At 39.9% G+C, this 26815-nt stretch overlaps 1 protein-coding gene across 1 annotated transcript in view; it reads left to right on the forward strand.

The window, feature by feature from the left end:
* LRRC36 (leucine rich repeat containing 36) overlaps positions 1-25919 on the forward strand; it is a 51558-nt gene extending 25639 nt beyond the window's left edge. The window contains exons 6-14 of the mRNA XM_039223502.1: positions 764-891; positions 4333-4378; positions 8495-8935; positions 11451-11740; positions 16809-16974; positions 18147-18292; positions 19086-19209; positions 23054-23168; positions 25673-25919. Of these exons, the coding sequence (XP_039079433.1) occupies positions 764-891; positions 4333-4378; positions 8495-8935; positions 11451-11740; positions 16809-16974; positions 18147-18292; positions 19086-19209; positions 23054-23168; positions 25673-25898 (1682 nt within the window). The 3' untranslated portion in view covers positions 25899-25919. The remainder of the gene's footprint in view (positions 1-763; positions 892-4332; positions 4379-8494; positions 8936-11450; positions 11741-16808; positions 16975-18146; positions 18293-19085; positions 19210-23053; positions 23169-25672) is intronic.
* Positions 25920-26815: the final 896 nt, after the last annotated feature.

The raw sequence follows: 26815 nt of genomic DNA on the forward strand, positions 1-26815 counted from the left end.
TACATAATCCTGCTAGGGCAAAAACCTCCCTAGACAAGAAACTCTTATTTTCATCCAAGTTCCCCCAGAAGACTCCAGATCCCAGAATTCTACAATTAATAAGTATTGATCAAGAATGTGCAAAAACTTCTATACAAGTGTTCCAATCTAATAAAAATCCTAACTGGCTTTTTTTTAAAAAAAATGTTTATTTACTTTTGAGAGAGAGAGATAGACAGAGAGAGACACACAAAAAATCCAAAGCAGGCTCCAAGCTCTCAGCTTTCAGCACAGAGCCTGACATGGGGCTCGAACTCACAAGCAGTGAGACCATGACCTGAGCTGAAATTGGACAATTAACCAACTAAGTCACCCAGGTACCCCCTAACTGGCTCTTTTTGATAACAGTTTCTAGAGTGGCCAGGACTAGGATATAGTTTTGTTTTTAAGTGATCTCTACACCCAATGTGGGGGTCCAACTCACAACCCTGAGATCAAGAGTTGCATGCTCCATGTTCCACTGACTGAGCCAGGCTGACACCCCCCCATTACTTTCTTTTAGCCTTTCTTCAACCCTAAAAGATAGGTAGTCTAGATTTTATCATCACTGTTTTACAATGGAGAAAACCAGAGAAGTTAAACAGTTTGCCCAAGTTCACGTGGTTTCCAGGTGGTGGCACCAGAACTATCAATCTTGTGACTTGCCTTCCAGTATCTTTTCATAAGACATGTTGCCTTTGAAATCTCGTCAGTGCTTCATTGTATGCCTTTTCTTTTAACACAGACTCAAACAAAGGACTTTTTATTCCCTTCCCCAACCGGGAAATAAAGGATACCCTAACAAGTACTGCTGCAACCCAGGGCAATAGTATACCAGATCAGAAATTGGACACTTTCCCACTGGGGACACAGGTAATGTATTCCCCTTCCTGTTGATCTGTTGACTACTCTATGATTAACACCAATAAGTCACTGGACTCTCAATTATTTATGAAGGTCTAAGAGGATTTGTTTGATAAAGGCATTTTAGACCCTTTAAAAGGAAAAAAAGGCAAAAAAGTAAGTAAGTAAATAAATAAATAAAATTAAAGGAAAGAAGAACAGACAGGATACAGAGGACCTTCTCCATTAATTTCTTTTTTTTTTTTTAATTTTTATGTTTTATTTATTTTTGAGAGCAAGAGATGCAGAGCATGAGCGGGGGAGGTGCAGAGAGAAAGGGAGGCACAGAACCCGAAACAGGCTCCAGGCTCTGAGCTGTCAGCACAGAGCCCAGTGAGGGCCCGAACTCAGGAACCACAAGATCATGACCTGAGCAGAAGTCAGACACTCAGTTGACTGAGCCACCCAGGCGCCTTTCCATTAATTTCAATCTCCTTTTTCCCTCTCCCATACTAATTTGTTATCAAATGTAGTATTTATATGTACACAACTTGTAGCACATTTTATGCCAAGTATTTTCGCTCTCAAACAGAGATTTTGTCTGGTTTTAAAATTTCTCCTCTCAGGACACCTGGGTGGCTCAGTCAGTTAAGCATGGGACTCTTGATTTCAGCTTAGGCCATGACCTCACAGTTTGTGGGTTTGAGCCCCATGTCCGGCTCCATGCTGCTTAGAATTAGCTCTCTCCCTCTCTCACTGTTCCTCCCCCACTTTTGCGCACACACACACTCTCTCTCTCAAAATAAAGAAATTAAACTTAAAATTTCTCCTTTTTATCCAGTGTCTCCATTTCCTGTTACCTCACTTCCTTACATTTTCTGCCTCTGACTTTTAGTTACCGAATCTTAACATCTCAAGGGTAGCTTTCCCAAAGCTGCCTCTTCATTGGAACCTAAAAGAAGAAAAATTAGGGGTAAAGATGGTATAGAAGTTGTGGACAGTTGGGAGGTAGAGATTATTTATGCAAGATGAGGCAAAAGTTAAGAATAAATTTAAAATTTTTTTAATGTTTTTTATTTATTTCTGAGAGAAAGAGACAGCGTGAGCAGGGGAGGGTCAGAGAGAGAGGGAGACACAGAATCTGAAGCAGGCTCCAGGCTCTGAGCTAGCCGCCAGCACATAGCCTGACGCGGGGCTCGAACCCACGAACCATCAGATCATGACCTGAGCCGAAGTCAGACGCTTAACCGACTGAGCCACCCAGGTGCCCCAGGAATAAATTTTTAGTGAAAAAATTGGTGAAGGGAACACAACCATTATATAAGACTCGTTTATATCAGTGAGTATGGAGTGCGTGGGTGGCTCAGTCAGTTAAGAGTACAGCTTCAGCTCAGGTAATGATCTCACAGTTCATGGGTTCAAGCCCTGCATCATGCTCCGTGCTGACAGCTCAAAGCCTGGAGCCTACTTCAGATTCTGTGTCTCCTTCTGTCTCTGACCCTCCCCTGCTTGCACTCTGTCTCTGCCTCTCAAAAATAAACAAACATTTAAAAAAATTTATATGGGTGAGTATGCTGCAGGAAGCAGAACTGACTGCTTTATATTCAACTTCTCCTTTTGTCTGCATTTCCTTTGATAAATTAATAGCAATGAAATAGCTGAAAATAGCCAGAAGGAGACAAAAAGAAGGCTCTGATTAATCCACATTTGGATTTACTGTATTAGTAAAAAGTAAGATTTTTTTCCATTTGAGTTTATAATACCTTATAGGAAGATAAATTAGCATTTAGTTGGTTACTTTGTTTTGGAGATTCTCTTTAGGTAACTTAGAAACTATCTCAGTTACCATTTATAAAAACTTAGTATTTGTTTTAAAGGAAATGGAGACAGAAGTACCTGAGTGGCTCAGTCAGTTAGGCGTCCAACTCTTGATTTAGGCTCAGGTCATCATCTCATGATGATGCCATAGAGCCCCATGTCCAGCTCTGTGGTGGGCACAGAGCCTGCTTAAGATTCTCTCTCTCCATCTCCCTCCATCCCTCCCCTGCTCACTCTCTCTCTCTCTCAAAATAAATAGATTAATTAAAAAAATAATAAAGGAAATGGAAACAAAGAAAAACATGCAGTTAAAATTAAATAGGACTTTTTAAATTAAAACTAACAAACTTCAGGGGCACCTGGGTGGCTCAGTTGGTTAAATGTCGACTTTGGTTCAGGTCATGATCTCGCAATTCCTGAGTTCGAGCCCCGCATCAGGCTCTGTGCTGACAGCCAGCTCAGAGCCTGAAGCCTGTTTCAGATTCTGTGTCTCCCTCTCTCTCTGACCCTCCCCTGCTCACACTGTCTCTCTCTCTCTCAGGAAAAAAATAAAAAATAAAAATAAAAGATTTTAAAAAACCCAACTTCATTGAAACTACTTGAAGTGACAGACAAAAAGGAAATTAAATAGCTTGCTATATATTCTTTTAGTTTAAGAAATAAGTAAGATTTCTTCCTTTCCATAACTACCAAAAATATACCGAAAACTTGAAGATGATATTTAAAAAAGCAAACCCTAGATGGCATTCTTTTTTGTGTTAATCCTTGCTTAATTATGCCTCAAATTAATTTTCAGCCTTTTAAAACTCTCAGTAGCACTTGTAGTTGATGCTTAGCTTTATCATAAGGTAAAATAAGTACAATAGTTCTTTAAACAGGAAAAATAAAGTTGGAAAATTTGAGCCATCTAACTTAGATGCTGCTTTAAGCAGAAAAAAATAGAGTATTTCACTGTTTGGTATGTCTTTTACCAACTGAGGCTATTTTGTCTTTCCAGAGAGTCTCCTTACCTACTCCAAAGCAGCTCTAGAATCTTTTTGTATTGTGGCTATTTAAAAGTAGGCTTAAGAAGCACCTGGGTGGCTCAAACGGTTAAGTGTCCAACTTCGGCTCATGTCATGATCTCATGGTTCATGGGTTCAAGCCCCACGTCAGGCTCATCACTGACAACTCAGAGCCTGGAGCCTGTTTCAGATTCTGTGTCTCCCTCTTTCTTTCTGCTCTTCCCCTGCTTGTGCTCTCCCTCAAAGATAAACATTAAAAATTTTTAGGGGCGCCTGGGTGGCTTAGTCGGTTAAGCGTCCGACTTTCGCTTAGGTCATGATCTCGCGGTTCGTGGGTTCGAGCCCCGCGTCGGGCTCTGTGCTGACTGCGAGCTCAGAGCCTGGAGCCTGTTTCGGAGTCTGTGTCTCCATCTCTCTCTGACCCTCCCCTGTTCACGCTGTCTGTCTCTCTCCTAGAAATAAATTAAAAAAAAATTTTTTTTTAAATAGGCTTAAACTAGGACCTTTGCTTGAAGGTCTGTTTCCCTAGATTGTAAGGGTGGACTTGCTTACTAATAGAAAGTATTCTGAACCCCTGGTCTAGTAAGCTCGTGTCTGGATGCCCATTGACTGCCTTTTCCTAAACCGTCAAACTTTTTTTTCATTGCAGGAAGTGGCAAGAAGGGAGATCCCAAGTGACAGTCACCAAGAAGATGGTAAATATTTTGTGCAGGGAGTATTTTTCTCCACACTAATCAGAGAAATCCAGATGTGATGAGATTTGGGAGAAGATGGAGATGTCTCAGCCCTAAGGCCCTACATGGTCAGCTAACTCTTTACTGCTTTTATAGGGAGCTGCCTGGATGCTTAGTGAACCTGTAAGGCTTTACTGGTTGAAGAGTAGATAGTCTGACTTTCTTTGTTCTTGACTATTTGTACTGGCTGGCTGGTTCTTTTTACTTTTTCTTATCTTTCTTGTCCTCTTTTGGGCTTATTATGTTTTTATTCATCCATTTTTCCCATCTATTGGTTTATAAGCTATATACACTGTTTCAATGCTTTTACTATTATTCCCTAAACTACAATATGTCACCTTCACTTATATAATTAAAAAATTAATCAATACCTTAGGGCACTGGGTGGCTCAGTTGGTTAAGAATTGATTTTGGCTTAGGTCATGATCTCATGGTTTGTGAGTTTAAGCCCCGCGTTGGGCTCTGCGCTGACAACATGGATCCTGGAGCCTGCTTCAGATTCTGTGTCTCCCTCTCTCTCCTCCCCTCTCCCAGTCATTCTGTCTCTCTCCTCTCTCTCTCTCAAAAATAAATAAACATAAAAAATTTTTTAAAAAGTAATCAATACCTTAACTTTTTTCTTGGATAATTTGAAATGTTTTTTAATGTTTAATTTTTTTCTGAGAGAGAGAGAGAGAGAGAGAGACAGTGTAAGCAGGGGAGGGTCAGAGAGAGAGGGAGACACAGAATCTGAAGCAGGCTCCAGGCTCTGAGCTAGCTGTCAGCACAGAACCCGATGCAGGGCTCGAACCCATGAACCATGAGATCATGACCTGAGCCAAAGTTGGACGCTTAACCAACTGAGCCACCCAGGAGCCCCCTCTTGGATAATTTAAAGAACTTAAAAGTACTTTACTTCCTTCGTCCCTCCTGATTTACATATTATTATCATAGATTTTAATTCTTTATACTTTTTAAACCCATATAAAATTGTTTTTATACAGTCAGTGATCATTTAAATTTATCTTTGTATTTACCACTTTGTTTATTTCATTTTTTCATCCTAGACTTCCCTTCTGAGATAATTTTTCCCTAGCTTATAGTACATCTTTTAGAATTTCCTTTAGTGTGGGTTTACTATATTGAATTCTTTCAGTTTTTGTTTGTATGAAAATGCCTCTATTTCACCATTCTTTTGTTTTGTTTTGTTTTGTTTTGAGAGAGAGAAAGTGAGAGTGTGCATGGGGGAGGGGATTAGGGAGAGGGAAAGAGATAATGTTAAGCAGGCTACATGCCCAGCATAGAGCCCGACATGGGGCTGGATCTCATGACTGTGAGATCATGATCTGAGCCAAAATCAAAAGTCAGGTGCTTAACTAACTGAGTCACCCAGGTGCTCCATTACCATTATCCTTAAAGAGTATTTTGGCTGGGTATAAATTTCTAAGTTGGCAGTTATTTCTTTCAGAAAATTGAAGGTATTCCACTGTATTCTTTTGTTTTTGCTTTTGAGAAGTCAGCTAGAGCTCTGTCATTCCTGCAAGTCTTTTTTTCTTCTGGCTGCTTTTAAGATTTTCCAATTGTCTTTGGTTTTCTTCAGTTTCAGAATGATATATGGATTTCTTTTTATTTATTCTGTTTGGTGTTTATTAAACTTGATCTGTGAATTATGTCTCAATAATTCTGGAAAGTGCTTCAAATATTGTTTGTGTCCTTGTGTCTTGTCCTTTCTTTCTGTCCTTTTGGGACTCTTTATTAAATAAATATATGTTAGAGATTTTTACTTTGTCTCTTATTCTTTTATATTTTTCATCTTTGGTTTTTGTCTTTGTTTGGTCTGATCTGCCCTTTGGATCCTTCTGACTCATCTTTAAGTTCACTAACATTGTCCTCAGCTGTGTCTAGTCTGTTTGCTGCGTTCTTATAGTTTTATTTTTTAGTTCTGTAAGTTTTATTCACTTTTTTTTCAAGTCTTCTGAGTCAGTTTGTATAAACAGAAAATTTCCAGTTAGTTTTATATTTCTTTAAACATAGTAAACATAGATGTTGCATAGGCAGTATGTTAATTCCAATATCTGAAGTTGTTGCCTTTTTTTTTTTTCTTCTCATACTTGTGTTGTCTCATTTACTTTTTTGTTCCTTTACTTTGGCTATTTGCTATATATTTGAAAAACTATTTGTAGGAATCATTTAAAGTCTTACGTAAAGGTATCTTTCCCAGGTCAGATATTCATTTGCTTCTACCAGGTACCAGGGGCACTATCATTCTGGGATCACTTTAATCTAAGCTCAAAGCTTGAGGCTCCCTGGACCCACTCAGCTGATGCAAACCTGGATTACAAATCAGTATAAGGGCTGGCTTATTTCTAGTTTATCTTTACTCTCAAGGTTGCATCCTGATAGGGGTTCCATTTTCATGTGTATTGGAGGAGGGTCAGGGAGAGGGATGGTTTGTCATACTCCTCACTTGGGATGGATGCTGAACTTTACTTCTGTCCCTGTCATCCTAAAACTTCTGAGGGTAAAAGTGACTTTAAGTGCTAGACTTACCTATGTGAGTCCTTGCTGTTAACTAGATTTGGGCCTAGAAATTCTTCACCAGCCAACAAGCTCTTTGATGTTTTATTAAAAAAAATTTTTTTTTTGAGAGAGAGACAGAATGAGTGTGAGAGGGGAAAAGAGAGAAGAGAAACAGAATCTGAAACAGGCTTCGGGCTCCAAGCTGTTAGCACAGAGCCCAACACAGGGCTCGAACTCACAAACTGTGAGATCATGACCTGAGCCCAAGTCAGACACTTAACCGACTGAGCCACCCAGGTGCCGCCTCTTTGATGCTTTTAAGAGCTGCATCATCCCACTTTTTAAATATCTTCAACAGGAGGGGCGCCCGGGTGGCTTAGTCGGTTAAGCGTCCGACTTTCGCTCAGGTCATGATCTCGCAGTTCGTGGGTTTGGGCCCCGCGTCGGGCTCTGTGCTGGCTGCCAGCTCAGAGCCTGGAGCCTGTTTCAGTCTGTTACTCCCTCTCTCTCTGACCCTCCCCTGCTCATGCTGTCTCTCTCTCTCTCCTAGAAGTAAATAAAACATTAAAATAAATAAATAAATAAATACCTTCAACAGGAAACATAGTCTGAATTATCTAATCTCATCACTTGTTGTTAGGTTATTTTTGTATGTAAAGATATTGTTCTACAACTTTTCCCCACTGTATAGGCTCGCCCTCAGTAAAACCTTGGTATTCTATAGGTCCTTTTCAGATAAAAGTGCTTGGTTCCACTTTTTTAAGTTAATATGACTAACTCAGGGGTAGTATTTTTTGCTTCCTAAGGAAGACCTTTAAGCATACAAAACTCTGAAAACTCCAAAGAGCACCAAGACTTCTACTTGCTCCACTCTGATGCTTTTTGGAGATGGCACATACAGCTGTCTGAAAGAAATGCTTTATAGCTAGTTAGGGATTTTCATAGGTTTTAGATTCCCTGCCATTTAATTGGCTTAGGATACTGGTTCCCAGTATATGAACCTAGAACCTCTGAGTGTAGTTTGGGGATGGGAGTGGGCTTAGTTTTATTGCAAAGAGTCTATGAAATGATAGACCTACCAACTATTGTCTATACACTGAATACATAAGATTACAACTATTGTCATATGGGGTGCACCAAAATTTTTATATGAAAACAGCATCTAGAGGGGCTCAGTCAGAAGAAAATGTGACTCTTAATCTTGGGGTCATGAGTTTGAGCCCCACATTTTGTGAAGAGCTTATTTAAAATAAATAAATAAAATAGAAAGCAGCATTTAGAAAACTTTGATCCTGCAGCTTTAGGAGGAAATTCTTAGGGGTTTAGGGTGACATGAAGTTTATCTCCAGAATGTTAGAGATTCTTTACTGTTTACTCATTATCCATTATGTTTTATCGTTGTTCCATGTAAAAATCCTTTTATCACTTTATGCTATTACTTAACAAAATTATAAACCTTCTCTTCCTGAGAACTTTTCTGGTAGACAGAGGTATGTCCAGTGAACAGAGGTACCCTAATTGAGCCAACAATTCTCATTGTACTTTGTGTTTTCTTTTCCCCTTGGTGGTGGTGGTTAGAATTCAGACGCTACTCTCCTCATCAGTCCACAGTCCGATCCCCAGAGAAGACGACTAGAGAAGGGTACCGACTATCTTTTTTGAACAATAGGTCTTCAGTTTCTTCTCCAGAAAAGGACTTGATACTAAAACCTGATAATTACCAGCTTACCCATGATGTCTCACTGGGTAAACGCCTGGATGTGGGTGATTCTAGCCAGATCCACCCCTATCAGTTACCTTCAGATGTTGGTCTAGAAAGTTATGATACTCATTATTCTCAAAATCTATCCCTGCATGGAAGTCCTGGCAAAAGGCCTCAGAGAAGCAAGAACTACCGAGAATATAGCGTAAAGCCTTCAAATGACATGAAGGCCACCACATCCCATTCCTGTGGAGACTTACTGACTTCTCTGTCAAACCCTGACTCCAGCACCGGAAGGCTTTTAAAGCTTAGTTCAGGTAATAGCTTCCTATCAGTTTATAAGCCTTTTTTCTTAGGCACGAAGATAGAGTTATAACTGAAAAATTTGGATTTAACATCTCTCCCTCTCTGTGTGTGTGTGTGTGTGTGTGTGTGTGTGTGTATTACATTTATTTATTTTTGAGAGATAGAGACAGAATGTGAGTGGGGAAGGGGCAGAGAGAGAGGGAGACACAGAATCTGAAGCAGGCTCCAGGCTCCGAGCTAGCTGTCAACACAGAGCCCAAAGCAGGGGTCGAACTCATAAACCGTGAGATCATGACCTGAGCCAAAGTCGGATGCTTAACCGACTGAGCCACCCAGGTGCCCCTGGAATGAAAATTTCTTAAATTGCATTAGGCTTTCTTAAATTTTATTTTGGGGTATCACTAGCCCATGAAACTTCCAGAAATCTTCAGGTTATGAGTTTAACATAACAGATATTTTAAAGAAAAATTATAGAAATGTGAGCTTTATATGTTATTGTAGCTAAACAGCATCCCAGAACATATTTCTAGTAGCAGCTAGTCTTCTCTGACCACAGTCACTTCTATTCTGAGTTATTTTTTCAGAAAAAGGTAGTTTCAGGGTAAGTGACAGAGACCACTCCACTTACTTACTAATTTATTCAACAGAAATTATTGATACCTACTATGTGCCAGATGCTGCTCTGCAGATAAGATAGGAAACAAAAATAAAGTTCCATTTATCTTTTGCTACAATAAAAAAAAGTTTCTGCTTTTATGGAACGTCTATTCTAAAGGGGTAAGACATGATGAACAAGTTAGCATATAAATATATGTCAAGTTATGATAAGTACTGGGAAGAAAAATAATGTAAGGTATAGACTAATAAGGAGGAAGTGATGTTTTAGATAGAATGGTCAGGAAAAACTTGTCCAATGAGATATATGGTATTTGGCAACATATTAGCAAGCAGCTTTAAGAGACCCATGGTTAATAAAAGACTTATTGAGGTGAGTTCAAGAAAGAATTGAAGGAGCGGCAATAGAGTTATGGAATATATACAATGCTTTCAAGAAGATTTGCAGAGAAGGGAAGCAGAGAAAGGGAACTGTAGACGGAGGGGGGATGGGATCAAGGAAATGGTAATGGAAATGATCCAGTAGAGGGGGCACCAATGATGCAGGAGAGAAAAGGGACAATTACAAGGGGAAAAAAATCCTTAGGTAGTCAAGAGGATGGAATCCAGTCCACCAGTGGAGAGGTTGGCCTTAGAGAGAAGCACAGATAGTTCAATTTTTATTATGAAAAGAAGGCAGAGAATTTATTTTTTTTTTAAGATTTTATTTTATTTTTTTATTTTTATTTTTTTTTACAAATAGTTTATTGTCACATTAGTTTCCACATAACACCCAGTGCTCATCCCCACAAGTGCCCTCCTCCATGCCCATCCCCCCTCCCCCCCACATCCATCAGTCTTCAGTTTTTGTCAGCATTCAAGAGTCTTTCATGGTTTGCCTCTCTCCCTTTCCCCCACCATTTCCCCCTTCTTCTCCCCCTTGTTCCTCAGTTAAGTTCCTCCTAATCCTCCTATACGTGCAAACATATGATATTTGTCCTTCTCTGCCTGACTTATTTCACTCAGCATAACACCCTCAAGGTCCATCCATGTGGCTACACATGGCCAGATTTCATTGTTTCTCATTGCCATGTAGTATTCCATGGTATAGATAAACCACATCTTCTTGATCCATTCGTCCGTTGATAGACACTTAGGAGGCTGAGAATTTATAAACACAAATCCAAGTGAGTTGGTAGATTTAGTTGGGATCATGTAGATGTTTTCTTTGATTGCCTGTTTTTCTCAGGAAAATAAAGAGGTCAGAATCTAAGAGTGAGGAAAGAGGAAAAAGTGTTGAAAGTTTAAGAAGAGAGATGTTAAATAGTCATTTCAGGGAATAGAATAGTAAATTGACTAGAGTAGTGTATTAGGATAGCTGGGCAGTAGAGGGCCCAATGAAGACAGTGGTCATGAGTTTATTTATTTATTTATTTTTTAATTTTTTAAATGTTTTATTTATTTCTGAGAAAGAGACAGCATGAGCAGGGGAGGGTCAGAGAGAGAGGGAGACATAGAATCTGAAACAGGCTCCAGGCTCTGAGCTAGCTGTCAGCACAGAGCCCGACGTGGGGCTCGAACCCACGAACTGTGAGATCATGACCTGAGCTGAAGTCAGATGCTCAACCGACTGAGCCACCCAGGCACCCTAACAGTGGTCATGAGTTTAAAGTGAAGACAGTGAGAAGAGATGCATGTTGTTCTCCAGCCACTGCCTATGGCCCTCATGTAGGCTTAGAGTACATGGACACTTGGATTAGCCAGAGTTGGGTTTTGTCAGGTGGAGGGGTGGAAGAGAAGGGATCCAGAGAGTTGAGGGTGTATCGTAGGAAGAGGTTATTATGACCATTGGACTCCAGGTGGGGTAAGGTTGGAAGTGAGATATGAGAATGTTAAAAGGCAGGGTCACCTCCCAGGCTGTTTCCTTCACAGATCTGTATGCCACAACCCACTTCAACAGTGACCCTGCTTTACTGGTCAATGTAGAGCAACACTTATCTACCAGTCTCGGTGATTTAACACCAGCACATGGTCCTTTCCCAAATAACTCTATCCTGGGAGACTCTCTACGGACACTGCTGTTGCCTCCTGGGACCTCAGAAAACAGAGAGAGTTTGACCAAGGGATCATTAAGCCCATCAAGGAGAGGGTTCAAACGGAAGGACAATATCCTTGCCACCCTGAATCCAAAGATTGGTTACCGAGATGCTACTGGCAGCAAGGCAAGTATTGGTTTGTTTGCTTATACAAGAAACTTGTCAGGTCCAAGACCACAATGGGGTTCTTTTGGGGTGGCAGTAATTCTGACCAAGGGTGCTACAAATTCAAAAGGATTTTTAGAGGCCAATGGTTAATACTGCCAGGCTAAAGCCTGTGATTCTTCTGCCTTTGGGGAAGTCATTCTGCTTCTGCTGCATTTTCTTATTTCTGTCACAGGGAGAACATTCCCTAATCTACTTCCAGAGCATAAATTTTATGGGGACATACTTGGATAATAAGAAGTGGCAGACAGTTTACCACAGCAGGGAATGCAGAAGTTGCTGGGGGTTCTGAAATGGCTGAGAGTGAGCTTTGTAGCACTGATAGTTATAATCTTTACCATGCTCACACATTTGCTTTAACCATATGTGATTAACTTGCTAGAGACCTTTATTCTAAAAGCACTGCTTATCTGTCTAGAAATTAAAGTTATTCCAATTCTTTTTCAAAGTAGGAGCAAGCAGAAGATGAATTAGATTATGCAAAGGATTTTTAGCTAAGAGTAGTTCAGAGAATGAACAACAAATCAAGAACCATTCCAACATATAGCACGATAGTGTTGTACAATAGAACTTTATTGCTATTCAGTTCTTAGTAAGTTTTGTCAGTGTTTTTGCTGACATCTCTCCATGGAGAATGCCTTTCATTCTCATCTGTTTGAATATTAATTTTTCTTCAGGTCTTGCTTCCATCATAAGGCCTTCTTCTCTTTAGTTAAGGAACCACCCTCTCAGAGCCCTCTCTTCCCTTGAACCCATGACGTTTTGTCATAGGAACCCCTTGTCATTCAATCATTTACTACTCTGTAAGGGAGCAGAGGATTTAGTAAAAAAATAGCTACTACTTATTTTTCAATTTTTGGAATTTTTTTGCACATTGGCATGGGTTTACAAGGTTTTGTTTTGGTTTGGTGGTTGGGTTTTTTTACTCTAAATGCTTATTCAGTTTTCAAATTTTGGAGGTCATTATAATTTTTATGCACTAAAGGGGGCGGTCTTGTGGTACTTTCTTGGCTTTTTGGTCCCATTTTTCCCATTTTCAGCCACCAATGCCTATTTTTCCAGACAAGAGCACTGTGTTAATGTTTTTAGGGTGAAGGTACAGCATACTTAGAATATTTGGGATGCTATATTAATAATACATGTTCTAGGAAAATTTTTTTAATGTTTTTATTTCATTTTTGAGAGACAGAGACAGAGCATGAATGGGGGAAGGGCAGAGATAAAGGGAGACTCAGAATCCAAAGCAGGCTCCAGCATCTGAACTGTCAGCACAGAGCCCCACGCAGGGCTCAAACTCACAAACCACAAGATCATGACCTGAGCTGAAGTCAGACACTTAACCAACTGAGCCACCCAGGCACCCCATCTAGGAATTTTTTTTTTTTACCTCTGTTTCATGTTATAGGGTTAAAACAGCAATTAAAACCTCAATTCATTTTCCTGGACCATCTTAAAAACTTTCATTTCTCTTTTCCTTTTAGATACTATTTTTTTAATAAAGTTTATTTTGAGAGAGAGAAAGAATGAGAGAGGGTCAGAGAGAGAGGCAGAAGAGAATCCCAAGCAGGCTTCATGCTTTCAGTGCAGAGCCCAATATGGGGGTTGAATTCACAAACCATGAGATTATGACCTGAGCTGAAATCAAGAGTCAGATGATCAACCAACTGAGTCACACAAGCGCCCCGATACTATGTGGAAAGCTGTGAAAGAGCTGCTTGAATATAAATATTTTTTAAAATACACCTCAGTTTCTAGAAAGGTATTAGTGAGAAAATTGCTTAAAATGTCTAAAAAGTTAAAATAATCCCATAATACACAAAATTAAACTGAACATGAATTTGTCTTTAGAAATTTTGAACAACTGACTTTGGAATCATAGGCGAAATATAAAAATTAATGTAAAAAAAAAACAAACCGTGCGGTGAGACTCGTGGGTGGCTCAGTCAGTTAACCATCTGCCGTCTGACTTCAGCTCAGGTCATGATCTTACAGTTCATGGTTCAAGCCCCACATCGGGCTCTGTGCTGACAGCTTGGAGCCTGCTTCAGATTCTGTGTCTCCCTCTCTCTCTACCCCTCCCCCGCTCACACTCTGTGTCTTTCTCACTCAAAAATAAATAAACATTAAAATTTTTTTTAGTAAATTAGAAAAAAAAATGAGGGATAATTTGTTGAAAACTAAAAGACTCAGGGACATCTGAGTGGCTCAGTCAGCTAAGCATTCAACTCTTGATATCAGCTCAGGTCATGATTTCATAGTTTGTGAGTTCAAACCCCAAGTTCAACTCTGCATTGACATTCTGTCCCTCTCTCTCTCTCTCAAAATAAATAAATAAACTTAAAAAATTGTTTTAATGTTTATTTATTTTTGAGAGAGAGAAAGAGAGACAGAGTGAGAGCAGGGGAGACACAGGATCTGAAGCAGGCTCTAGGCTCTGTGCTATCAACACAGAGCCTGACGTGGGGGTTGACTCATGAATGGTGAGATCATGACCTGAGCCGAACTTGGATGCTTAACCAATAGAGCCACCAAGGTGCCCCATAAATAAACCTAAAAAAAAAAACTTTAAAAATTAAAAGACTCATAAAAAGTAACAAAATTATTCCAACATTCATAAAATTTATCCCCAACTCTTACCACATTGTGATAAATGAAAGAAAATGAGTAAAGTCATATATGTTTCCAAATTTTTCCATCATACACACAAAATTATCAACACATGAAAAACTAATGTCAGTAAATATTCTTTTTGACAAGTTCCTCTTAGGTGCTTTGTCGGGTAAAGTTTTATGACTTTTCTCCCCAGTCAGGTTAACTTCTTAAAGTTCCTCATCCTTTACCTCTTCATATGTTCACAGTCCTTATACAGAACTGTCCATGCACATGATCAGTACTCGGTACAGATCTGTTGAATAAATGTTTATCCCATTTGTAATGCCTTTCTCTATTAACCATAGGCCATGTGTGTGACTCAGGTCATTAATATGTTTTGCTTCACAGTTGTCAGATATGATAGCATTAGCTAATTATCATCTATAGTTTTTTTATATCAAATGATTCTGAATAATTTGGCTGTTTTGAGTTTTCTTGAAATCCACGAGACCCTACAAAAAAGACTGGTAGAGGAGTGCCTGGTGGCTCAGTTGGTTAACCATCTGATTCTTGATTTATGCTCAGGTCATTATCTCAGGTTTGTGAGTTCAAGCCCTGCATCAGGCTCTGTGCTGACAGTGCAGAGCTTGCCTGGGATTCTGTCTACCTCTATCTCTGCCCCTTCCCCACTTGCTCTCTCTTTCTCTCTCTCTCAAAATAAAGAAAAATAAACTTAAATATATAAATATAAATATCTGAATGAATATCTAGCTATCCATCTTTCTATATAAGATTCTTACTAAATAAAAGTAAGTTTGGGTGCGTCTGGGTGGCTCAGTCAGTTAAGCATCTGATTCTTGATTACTACTCAGGTCATGATCTCAGGGTTCGTGGGATCAAGCCTCAGGTTGGGCTTTGTGCTGGGCATGAAGCCTGCTTAAGATTTTCTCTCCCTCTGCACTTCCCCTGTTCCTATGTGTGGGCACTAACTCTCTCTCTCTCTCTCTCTCAAAATAAATAAACATTTTTAAAAAAGAGAAAAAAAGTATCTTTAGTACTGGGTCCAACAATAACATTTAACATATAACATTTAAAATGTTACAGAACATTTATGTTTATCATATATTAACATATTAAATATAAGGTTATTAGTTACAATTTAAAAAATACTCTGCATTTTATGGTATATAATACCTTTTTAAAATGTTTTACAGGGCTCCTGGGTAGCTTAGTCAGTTAAGCATCCAACTTTCAGTTTTGGCTCAGGTCATGATTTCATAGTTTCATGAGTTCAAGCCCCATGTTGGGCTCTGCACTGACATGTGGAGCCTGCTTGGGATTCTCTCTCTCTCTCTCTCTCCTTCCGTCTGCCTTTCCCCACTTCATGTTGTTCTGTCTCTCTCTAAAATGAATAAAAATTTTTTGATGTTTTGCAAGTTTAATCTTTTTATATTACATAATATAATATATTGAGCCATAGATGTAGGTGTCAAAACTTAAGTTTTCTTCTAAAACTTTCTACAGAAGATTATGGTAGAATATACCATTATCTTTTAAATTATCCTTGAGGGGCGCCTGAGTGGCTCAGTCGGTTAAGCTTCCGACTTTGGCTCAGGTCATGATCTCACGGTTTGTGGGTTCGAGCCCCCCGTTGGGCTCTGTGCTGACAGCTAGTTCAGAGCCTGGAGCCTGCTTCGGATTCTGTATCTCCCTCTCGCTCTGACCCTCCCCTGCTCATGCTGTCTCTCTCTCAGAAATAATAAACAAATAAATAAATAAATAATCCTTGAATATACTGTGTTTACCTTGGACATAAATAATATTCTATTCAAATCCAAACTGAAAGATGAAACCGTCTTTTTTTTTTTTTTTAATGTTTTTTTTTTTTATTTATTTCTAGGAGAGAGAGAGAGACAGCGTGAGCAGGGGAGGGTCAGAGAGAGAGGGAGTCACAGACTGAAACAGGCTCCAGGCTCCGAGCTGGCAGTCAGCACAGAGCCCGACGCGGGGCTCGAACCCACGAACGGCGAGATCATGACCCAAGCGAAAGTCGGACGCTTAACCGACTAAGCCACCCAGGCGCCCCTGAAACCGTCTTTTTTTTAAACAAAATTTTTGTTTAATGTTTATTTTTTGAGAGAGATAGACAGACAAAGCACAAGCAAGGGAGGGGCAGAGAGAGAGGGAGACACAGAATCCAAAGCAGGCTCCGGGCTCTGAGCTGTGAGCACAGAGCCCAACTCTGGGCTCCAACTCAGGAGCCTCAAGATCATAACCTGAGCTGAAGTTGCTGCTTTAACCGACTGAGCTACCCAGGCTCTCCTTTTTTCCTTTTTCTTTTTTTTTTTTTTAATGTTAACACTTAAAATGTCCAGATTCTTACTTCCCTTATTGTGTAAGAATGACAAAAGGTTTTTTTTTTTTCTTTTTTCTTGAGCCTCTCTCTAGTGACCTGGGCAGTTTGCATGGTTTGCCAGGAAACCACAGTCCCCCGATTTCTGCCAGAACCTCCCATGTGGCCACTGTCCTCAGACAGCTCTTGGAGCTTGTAGATAAGCACTGGAATGGCTCTGGCTCTCTCCTCCTTAACAAGAAGTTTCTTGGTAAGTGAATGCATTTTCAGCTTCTGGAGAAGGGCTCAGACCTTGGTTCCACTCTATCTTCCTAAAAAACCCACTCAGTCCCCTGAAGTTGCAAGGGAAAATGTTCCTACGATCCCTTACTAAAATTTCTCAGTGGCATGGTAATTGACATTCTCATAATCTTCCCGCATTTTTTCTCATAATCTTCCCTGTTTGTTTTATCAACAATCTTCCCTCATGTGCTAATTGTTTTGTCCCTTCTGTGACTTTTTTGGTAGTCTTTGGGTAATATGTAGAGCAATGAGATGTAAAATACAGCATGGTAGTGTTAATGATTACAAAAGTATTTTATGATCCTTGGGACAGTGAATACAATAAAAATTGGGTTTGATCATCAAAATTCTGAGGTGCCTATTGAAATGTTATTATTTGAAAAATTTGAATGAGTAAATGACTTGGACTCTTTTTAGGGCTTCTTTTTTAGGAAGTTGGGGGGAAAATTGTACTGCAAATGTTGTCCTCACATGTTTATTTGTTGCTTAATGGAAGAAGAGTTCAAGGAACTTTTGTTGGTGATAAACATTTAGGAAAAAGTAGAAACTTTACAGTTTGGGCTTAATTTTTTTAATTTAAATTTCTAAAGGGACATACAGGAAAAATAGTTACTTTCCTTCTGACATTGACTTTTTGCTCTCATTTTGTAGGAAATTATCCTCAGGAGCCATTCCTCATTGACTAGAGAATAGCACAGGGCTATTGTACCCATGACGGTCTCCTATTATTTCTCCACAGGGGACATGGGATAGAATTTCTTATCCACTATGAAACACCTCTCACAGCCACTTACTAAAAAATGTTTTTAAGTTTGTTTATTTTGAGAGAGAGAGAGAGAGAGAGTACAAGCAGGGGAGGGGCAGAGAGGCAGGGGGAGAGAGAATCCCAAGCAGCCTCCATGCTGTCAGCACAAAGCCCGATGCAGCGTTCAATCCCAAGAACCATGAGATCCAAAAATCAAGAGTCAAAATCAAGAGTCGGACATTTAATCAACTGAGCCACCCAGGCACCCCTAAATTCTTGTAGAAAGGAAATATTAGATTACTATATTTGTCCTAAGGAGCTGGTAGGTATTGACTAGGAATTCTGTGCTTTAGTTTTTAAGATTGGCCCGTGTACCCAACCTGAATTTTTGGCAGGTCCTGCCCGAGATTTACTCCTGACATTGGTAGTCCCTGCTCCTTCCCAGCAGTGGTGTCACTCACATCCTGAAGATACATCAAAAACCTTCCACAGGAGAGAGATGGAACTGAAGGAGGCCGGACAGGTGGTCCCTAATGACATGGTATGCCTCTCTCATCTTCCATTCCTACTGTTCCTTTATTAGAAAAGGACAGAGAAGCAAGACTAGAACAGCTTTGTGGCATAAAGATCATCATCACCATGGACCTAGATGTTCCTGAACCAAAATACAGAAAAGTCAGTCTGAGAAAATCAGGAACACAAAACTTTTTGCCAGCATAGGGACCACTTGGAAGTTCTGCAGGGGATGACTCCCTAATCCTAGCCCTATTCCAAAAATTCTAAAGACTTGGAAAAAGAAAAAAAAAATGACCCTAGAATGAAAATACTTAGGTTCACACTTTGGAAGATTATGATTTAATTGTAATTAGGGAAGGTAGATGTCTTGGGGATTGTCTTTCCTCCCTTCTGATGGAACAGAGAGTCCTGAACTGGGGGCCATTCCTAGAGCATTAGGCTGTTGACTTTGGGAAGGGAAGAAGGGACTCCTATCCTTAGGCTTTCCCCCCACCTGACCCCTTCTCTTAACATCAGAGAATTTTCGCATACCAACTTGAGTTTCTAGAAATTTTAGATAAGTGACTCAGAATGCTGGCTACTGGTCAAAAGAAGCACTTAGCACTTGTTCTGCAAGAGTAGTGGATAAATTACAGGAAAGATTGCAGCTCCAAGTGATGCTTGTGTTCACCAGTGAATTAAAATTCTAATGAGAAAGAGAGATGCTGACCTCCATTCAATTTATAACTAAACAGAGAAAAGTGTCCTTTAGTCTTCTAAAAGGACTCCTCAGGGTTTCGGATTCTTAATGTACTTGTATTTTGTTTTCTGATCTAAAGGAAAGTTTGAAGCAAAAACTGGTCAGAGTGCTAGAGGAAAACCTCATGTTGTCAGAAAAAATCCAGCAGTTGGAAGAAGGTGCTGTCACCTCGACTATGAGTGGACACCAGTCCCATACTTATGGTGAGTTCAGGAAAGCAACATGTGGTGTGTTTATAGATGACCTGTTTAATTAACTTCATCATCTAGAGGACAGATAGAAACAATCATCTTGCCTCAGAGCTGTAATGCAGTGGCTTGAGTTACCATATGAAGCTCTTTGTCAGTGTAAAGCAAGTGCAGATGTTATTATTGTCTTTATTTTTGAGATTGGCACTTTTTTAAATAGTTTATTGTCAGGGTGCCTGGGTGGCTCAGTCGGCGAAGCGTCCAGCTTCAGTCCAGGTCATGATCTTACAGTCTGTGAGTTCGAGCCCCGTATCAGGCTCTGTGCTCTCAGCTCAGAGCCTGGAGCCTGCTTCGGATTCTGTGTCTCCCTCTCTCTGCCCCTTCCCTACTCATGCTCTGTCTCTCTCTGTCTCAAAAATGAATAAACGTTAAAAAATTTTTTTTAAATAGTTTATTGTCAAGTTGGTTTCCATATAACACCCAGTGCTCATCCCAACAAGTGCCCTCTTCCATGCCCATCACCCATATTCCCCTCTCCCCCAACCCCATCAACCTTCAGGTTGTTCTCAGTATTTAAGAGTCTCTTATGGTTTGCCTCCCTCCCTCCCTCTCCTTAACTATCTTTTTCCTTCCTCTCCCCCATGGTCCTCTGTAAGTTTCTCCTGTTCCACATGAGTGAAAACATATGGTATCTGTCCTCCTCTGCCTGACTTAGTTCTCTTAGCATAACACCCTCGAATTCCATCCATGTTGCTACAAATGGCCAGATTTCATTCTTTCTCATTGCCATGTAGTATTCCATTGTATATATAGACCACATCTTCTTGATCCATTCGGAGACTGACACTTTCTGATTATAGAAGAAGATCATGTTCTATGGACACCTGGCTGGCTCAGTCAGTAGAGCATGACATCTTGATTTTGGGGTTGTGAGTTTGAGCCCCACATTGGGTGTAGAGATTTATTTTTAAAAAAAGATCATGTTCTTTATAGAAAGATTGAAAAATATAAGGAAAATATAACCCCATTACCCTGCAATTACTTCCACTCTTATTTTTCATATATTTTCTTTCACCATACCCCATACATATATTTTTAACTTAAAATTAAATTTTGTGAGGGGCACCTGGCTGGCTCACTTGGTAGAACATGGTACTCTTAATCTTGGGGTTGTGAGTTTGAGTCCCATGTTGGGTGTAGAGATTACTGAAAAATAAAACCTTTAAAGAAATAAATAAAATTCGTGACTTGCTTTTTTCTTTTAAGTTTATTTACATTGAGAGAGAGAGCAGGGGAGGAGCAGAGAGAGGGAGAGAAAGAATCCCAAGCAGCCTCTGCATGTCAGTGAAGAACCTGATGCAGGGCCCAAACTCATGAACTGTGAGATCATGACCTGAGCCAAAATCCAGAGTTGGTCATTTAACCAACTGAGCCACCCAGGCACCCCAGTGACTTGATGTTTTAAGAAATAAATCACATGCAACACAATGCACACATTTTAAGTTTGATGAGTTTTGACAAATATATACACTCTTTTAATTCCATCCTAATTAAAATGTAGGACATTTCTGTTTCTCCAGAAAGTTCCCTCAGACCCTTGTGCAGTGAGTTTTCCCTACTCTACCCTAGGCAATCACCAATCGAATTTTTACATCCTAATGTTATTAATAGCAAAGGCATTTCCTGTAATATTACATAAATAATTCTAAAGAATTTCCACACATTCAGAATATTTGAAATGAAATGCTTGAATAAAGACCTGAGTGGAAATGCTCCTCTGAAATTGTCTCTTCCCTTCTGATGGAGCTGAGAGTCTTAATATTCATGGTATGATAAATAACACAGCTGTTTATGTTCATAAATTTCACACTATTTTCCTAGGAGACATTCCTAGAAGTAGAATTAGTAGGTCAAAAGATGTGGGCATTTTTTAGGTGTTTTTGCATATTGTCAAATCGCTCCCAAGCACAGTTATTTCACATCGGCAGTGAGTTTATTTAAATGCCCTTTTCACTCCATTCTTGCCCACAATCGGGATTTTTTTGTGTTTTTTTTTCTTTTTTTTTTCCATTGTAATAAGTGAAAATTAATATCCCACTGACATCTTAATTTGTACTACTTTACTAGCATAGTTTAGACCAGAATTTTACTTTATTTTTTAAAGATTTTTTTTTTGAGAGAGAGTGCACGAGTGAGTGAGGGGCAGGAGAGAGAGAGACAGAGAGAGAGAGAATACCTTGAGGTGCAGAGAGAGAGGGGTAGTTCAGAGCCCAGAGTGGGGTTCAAGCTCACCCAAAGGGGGGCTCAGACTCACAAACTGTGACCTGAGCCAAAGTCAGATGCTTAAGCAACTGAGCCACCCAGGCGGCCCAAGCTAGTATTTTAGATAAAGTCTACCCTTGACATTAAACCTCTAGGTCAGCACCCCTAAGCAAACATTATGGGCATTTGGATTTATATGAGAAACTTGATTTGGAAGTCAGCACAGAATTTCCAGAATTGAAACTCCTCACTATCTGATTATCTAAAAGCTGAATAATCAAGATTTCTCCACTTACCTGCTCTGAAAATAAACAAATGTTCGCTAGATACCTACTTTCAATCACCCAATGAGAGCCAGTACTGTATTTTACCTTACTGGTGATAAATATAGCTGTTGTAGCCCTGTTTTCCACCTTCTAGAAACTTGCTACTCAAAGGGTGAGTCATAAATCAGAAACATTAGCTTCACCTGGGAACTTAGACATGTAGATTATTGGGCTTCACCTCAGACCTACTGAATCAGAATCTGTTTTTAACAAGATCCTCAGGTGTAAGCACATTATCGTTTAAGGAGTACTGTTCTAGAAGACTTCCTTACGACCAGATTTCCTGCTTTTTTACTTCATTTTAAAAAAAACCAACAATGGTGCGCCTGGGTGGCTTAGTCGGTTAAGCGTCCGACTTTCGCTTAGGTCATGATCTCGCGGTTCGTGGGTTCGAGCCCTGCGTCGGGCTCTGTGCGGACTGCCAGCTCAGAGCCTGGAGCCTGTTTCAGAGTCTGTGACTCCCTCTCTCTCTGACCCTCCCCTGCTCACGCTGTCTCTCTCTCTCTCCTAGAAATAAATAAAACATTAAAAAATTAAAAAAAAAACCAATGAAACTTTTTTTTTTAATGTTTGTTTATGAGAGAGACAGAGTGTGAGTGGGGGAAGGGCAGAGAGAGGGAGACAGAATCTGAAGCAGGCTTCGGGCTGTGAGCTGTTAGCACAGAGCTCGTTATGGGGCTCAAACTCATGAACCCTGAGATCATGACCTGAGCTGAAGTCAGATGCTTAACTGACTAAGCCACCCAGGTGCCCTGTCGACTTCATTTTTGCAGGCAGTGGTAACATAGTTAGGGAGCTAGATAGGAGTGTCTTGACTACAAATTCAGTTTCTTTAAGTGCTCAGTGCCTGTAAGTACTATGTGCCTGACACAGTTCTAGATGTTTTCACATATACTATAGGAAGTGAAGGATATACATTCACAAACTAAAATGGAGAATACAGATACCTAATATGTGTTCACTATGCTAAGTGAGGATCTAATCCTCACAGCAGTGGTGGGGTAGGGTTATTTGCTCTAGTGAAACTCAGAACAATAAACTAACGTGCAATATTAAATGGTTGAATTTTAAGTCATATCTCTCTGTTGCGAAACCCCTTATTCCCACCACTGTATCTGCTGTCTCTAAGGGAGGGAATAGTGAATAAAGTATGGAGGTAGGTTTAGAATTGGGGCTCCCAATTCTTTAAGATGTCCACCTGACTGCTTAAGCTCTGCTCAAAGATAGGGGCTTGGAATCTTGTTCACACCTGGCTACTGTACCCTTTGTAGATGATCTTCTGCGCAAAAACCAACAGCTGAACATGCAGGTGGCTTGCCTAAACCAAGAACTTGCCCAGCTGAAAAAACTGGAGGAGACAGTGGCCCTTCTCCATGAAAGTCAAAGGTAGGAGAGGGTCTATCTACCCTCTGTTGCTTCTGGAAGCCAACATTTACTTTCCTGTATCTGCTTTGTCTTATTTGATAAGTTAATATCTATATACTTTTCAAATTAACTTCATTCTGTGTGTAATCTCATGTATCTAGGTGTATCTGTGTGTAAACTTCCTGTATTCCAGGACACACGAGACTAAATGTCTTTGCTGGCATTAGCAGGTTGTAACGCCTCAATAATAAGTAGTTTCTCACTGGCTCCAACAGACCCTGGTTTGAGTCTGCTAGCTTTCCTTGGTCACTATATGCCCCTAAAATCAGCCATCTGGCTCTTCTGAAAAATGCCTGCCTCCTAATGGTCTCAGAAGAGACATCAAGCACTTAAGGAGAGTGGTGGAATGTCCAATATATGTGTTCTCTTTAGAAGAGCTCAACAGTATCAACCTCTTGAAAGAACAGTACCCTCAGGATGCCAGCTAGACAAATCAGAAGAGGCCTCAAGTCTATTGGTACATTTACAGAAGTTCTTGACATTTTGATTTGCAAAACACCTTCACTATGACTTTCAATGAAGTTTAAATATAAGAACCCCATCCCCAAACCTTTGTTCCCAAACTTCACTTCCTGAATAGCTAGTGAATTCAAGGATAGCTTCATATTCAGAGGATTAGACCCACACCCATTCTAGATGGCTTTTTCTTTCTTTCTTTTTACTTTCCATTATAGTTATTTCAAACACATACAAAAGTAGAGGAAGTATAAAATCCTCCTCCTCAAACTGGGGTAGTAGAATCCCCTGAAGAACTTGTTGAAATGCAGATTGCTGGGCCCCCACCCCCAGAGTTTCTGATTCATCAGGTCTGGGATAGGGACAGAGAATTTACATTCTAATAAGTTTCCAGGTGATGCTGTTGTTGCTCATTTGGGGACTACATTTTGAGAACACTAGGGTATATCTCTTAAAGGAATATACAAATTGCTATATTTTAAGGTAACCTGAAATAATTGTTCTGTGGGTGCGCCTGGGTGGTTCAGTTGGTTAAGCATTCAACCTTGGCTCAGGTCATTATCTCCAGGTTCGTGAGTTTGAGCCTTGTGTCAGGCTCTGTGCTGACAGCTCAGAGTCTGGAGCCTGCTTCAGATTCTGTGTTTCCTTCTCTCTCTGCCCCTCCCCCATTCACACTCCGTCTCTCAAAAATAAACATTAAAAATTTTTTAAAAAAATTCTTCTGGGGTGCCTGGGTGTCTCAGTCGGTTGATCGTCCGACTTCAGCTCAGGTCATGATCACACAGTTTGTGGGTTTGAGCCCCGTGTCCGGCTCTGTGCTGACGGCTAGCTCAGAGCCTGGAGCCTGCTTCAGATTCTGTCTCCCTCTCTCTCTGACCCTCCCCTGCTCACACTGTTTCGCTCTGTCAGAAATAAACAAAACGTTAAAAAAGTTAAATAAAAAGAAATAATTCTTCTGTGTGTTGTTAAACCATCAATTCAATATATAGCTTTAATTTGTTTCATATTGTTTTTGATTCATAAGTAAATTTCAAATTACTTTTATTTAATCTTGTTTTAATATTTTTTAACATGTATTTACTTTTGAGAGACAGAGACAGAGCATAAGCAGGGGAGGAGCAGAGAGAGAAAGGGAAACACAGAAAGGGAAGCAGGCTCCAGGCTTTGTCAGCACAGAGCCTGACGCGGGGCTCGAACTCACGGAACTGTGAGATCATGACCTGAGCCGAAGTCTGACGCTCAAGCCACTGAGTCATCCAGGTGCCCCTTGTTTTATAATTATGTAAAAACATTTAAATGGTCCCAAAGTCAAACCTACAAAATAAGATAAATTCAGGCAAATATAAAAAGAAGCATAATGATTTAACATTTTATCTTAGAAATAAGTTCACAGTGATATATAGAGTTAGTTCTCATTCATTTTTATAACTGCATAGGACTAGGACTCCACTGTGCATTTATTTAATTAGTCCTCTATTGAGGGACATTTAGATTGACAGTATTTTGCTATTATAAACAGTGTTGAAATGAATAGCATTGTGCATGCATTTTTTTTTTTTTGCTAGTCTCTGATGGCTTTTAATATTACATGGTAATACAGAGCCCAAGAATACAGTCATGACTAGTACCATTAGTTAATTAATATCCTGCAAAGGCAGGATAGATTAGAAGGAGTTAAAGTTAAGATCTGGGGATAGAAATTGGAGGCCTGGTCAGATGCTTCTACTTATCTCATCATGAAAGTGCTTTAGAAAGGATAGAACAATCACTATATAAAATGTGAACTATGTTATTGCTACAGTCGGTCTGGAACATAATCAGACAGAACTGTAATGAAGAAAGAAACTGTCAGCCTGCCTCTAAAATAACCCACTCATAAATCGGTCAGTTCTTTCTATTTAAAGATGTTACTTCATTTTACATTTGTCTTTAGTAAACATTTCAGATCTGAATGGCATCTGCTTTGCTTTTATGATTTCATGTCTTCCCTCCCTCCCCCTGTGCTTCAGATCCCTGGTGGTAACTAATGAGTATCTGCTGCAGCAGCTGAATAAAGAGCAAAAAGGTTATTCTGGGAAAGCACTCCTACCTCCTGAGAAGAGTCATCATTTGGGGAGATCGTCACCCTTTGGGAAAAGCACACTGTCTTCCTCCTCACCAGTGGCACATGACACGGGTCAGTATCTAATACAGAGTGTTTCAGACTCTGTTCCAGAGCCTAGTTTATGGAGCTAGCGCTAAACACCTTCTCTGTAGCTTCCCTCTTAGCCCCAGCGGGGCACTTGGTGTCATTGCCACTAGTATGGTGGTATTTACCCACAAGATTAAGAGAAAATCTTATTCTGATTACATTGTATTGGTCCTTTTTATTTCCCTTTTTATCTCCTCCCATCAAGTCTTTCTTTCTTCCTGCCTTCAGAAATAATTGGCACTTAATCCTAAGCATCATATCACATAGAAACATTTGTTTAAAAATGTCTAGGCGCCACTGCCTCAGTGGCTCAGTCAGTTAAGCATCTGGCTCTTGGTTTTGGCCCAGGTCATGATCTCACTGCTCTTGAGTTCGAGCCCCATGTGAGGCTCCATGTTGATAGTGCAGAGCCTGCTTGGGATTTTCTTTCTTTGCCCCTCCTCTGATTGCTATCTCTCTCAGAATAAATAAATAAACCTAAAAAAATATATATAAATATATAAAAATAAATAAATATATATATATATTTGGCTAAAAATGTCAAAAAGAAAAAAATCAGACCTTTTTCTGAGTGTCACTTGAAACTGTGGTAGATCATCACTGGCCAGGTGTATTTTGTGTTAGAAGGAATTTCATATAATCTATATTGATTGGCTCATCAGTCATGTTTTGAGTTTCCTCCCACCATAGTGAAAAGGTGACAATGTGTGGTGTCAGCTTAGGAGCAGCCAACAATTTAGTTAAGGAGAAGAGCAAAACTCATGGAGCTCAAAGATTGGTACTGGTATGAAACAGGTCTAAATTTAAGCTTAGGGGCACTTGGGTGGCTCAGTCAATTAACTGTCTGCCTCCCAATTTTGGCTCAGGTTATCATCTCACAGTTTGAGACTTTGAGCCCTACATCTGGCTCTCTGCTGTCAGTAGAGAGCTTGCTTTGAATCCTCTGTTCCCCTCCCTCTCT

This window comes from Hyaena hyaena, unplaced genomic scaffold (genome assembly GCF_003009895.1).
Source record: "Hyaena hyaena isolate Hyena2069 unplaced genomic scaffold, ASM300989v1 scaffold_18, whole genome shotgun sequence".
Classification (NCBI taxonomy): domain Eukaryota; kingdom Metazoa; phylum Chordata; class Mammalia; order Carnivora; family Hyaenidae; genus Hyaena; species Hyaena hyaena.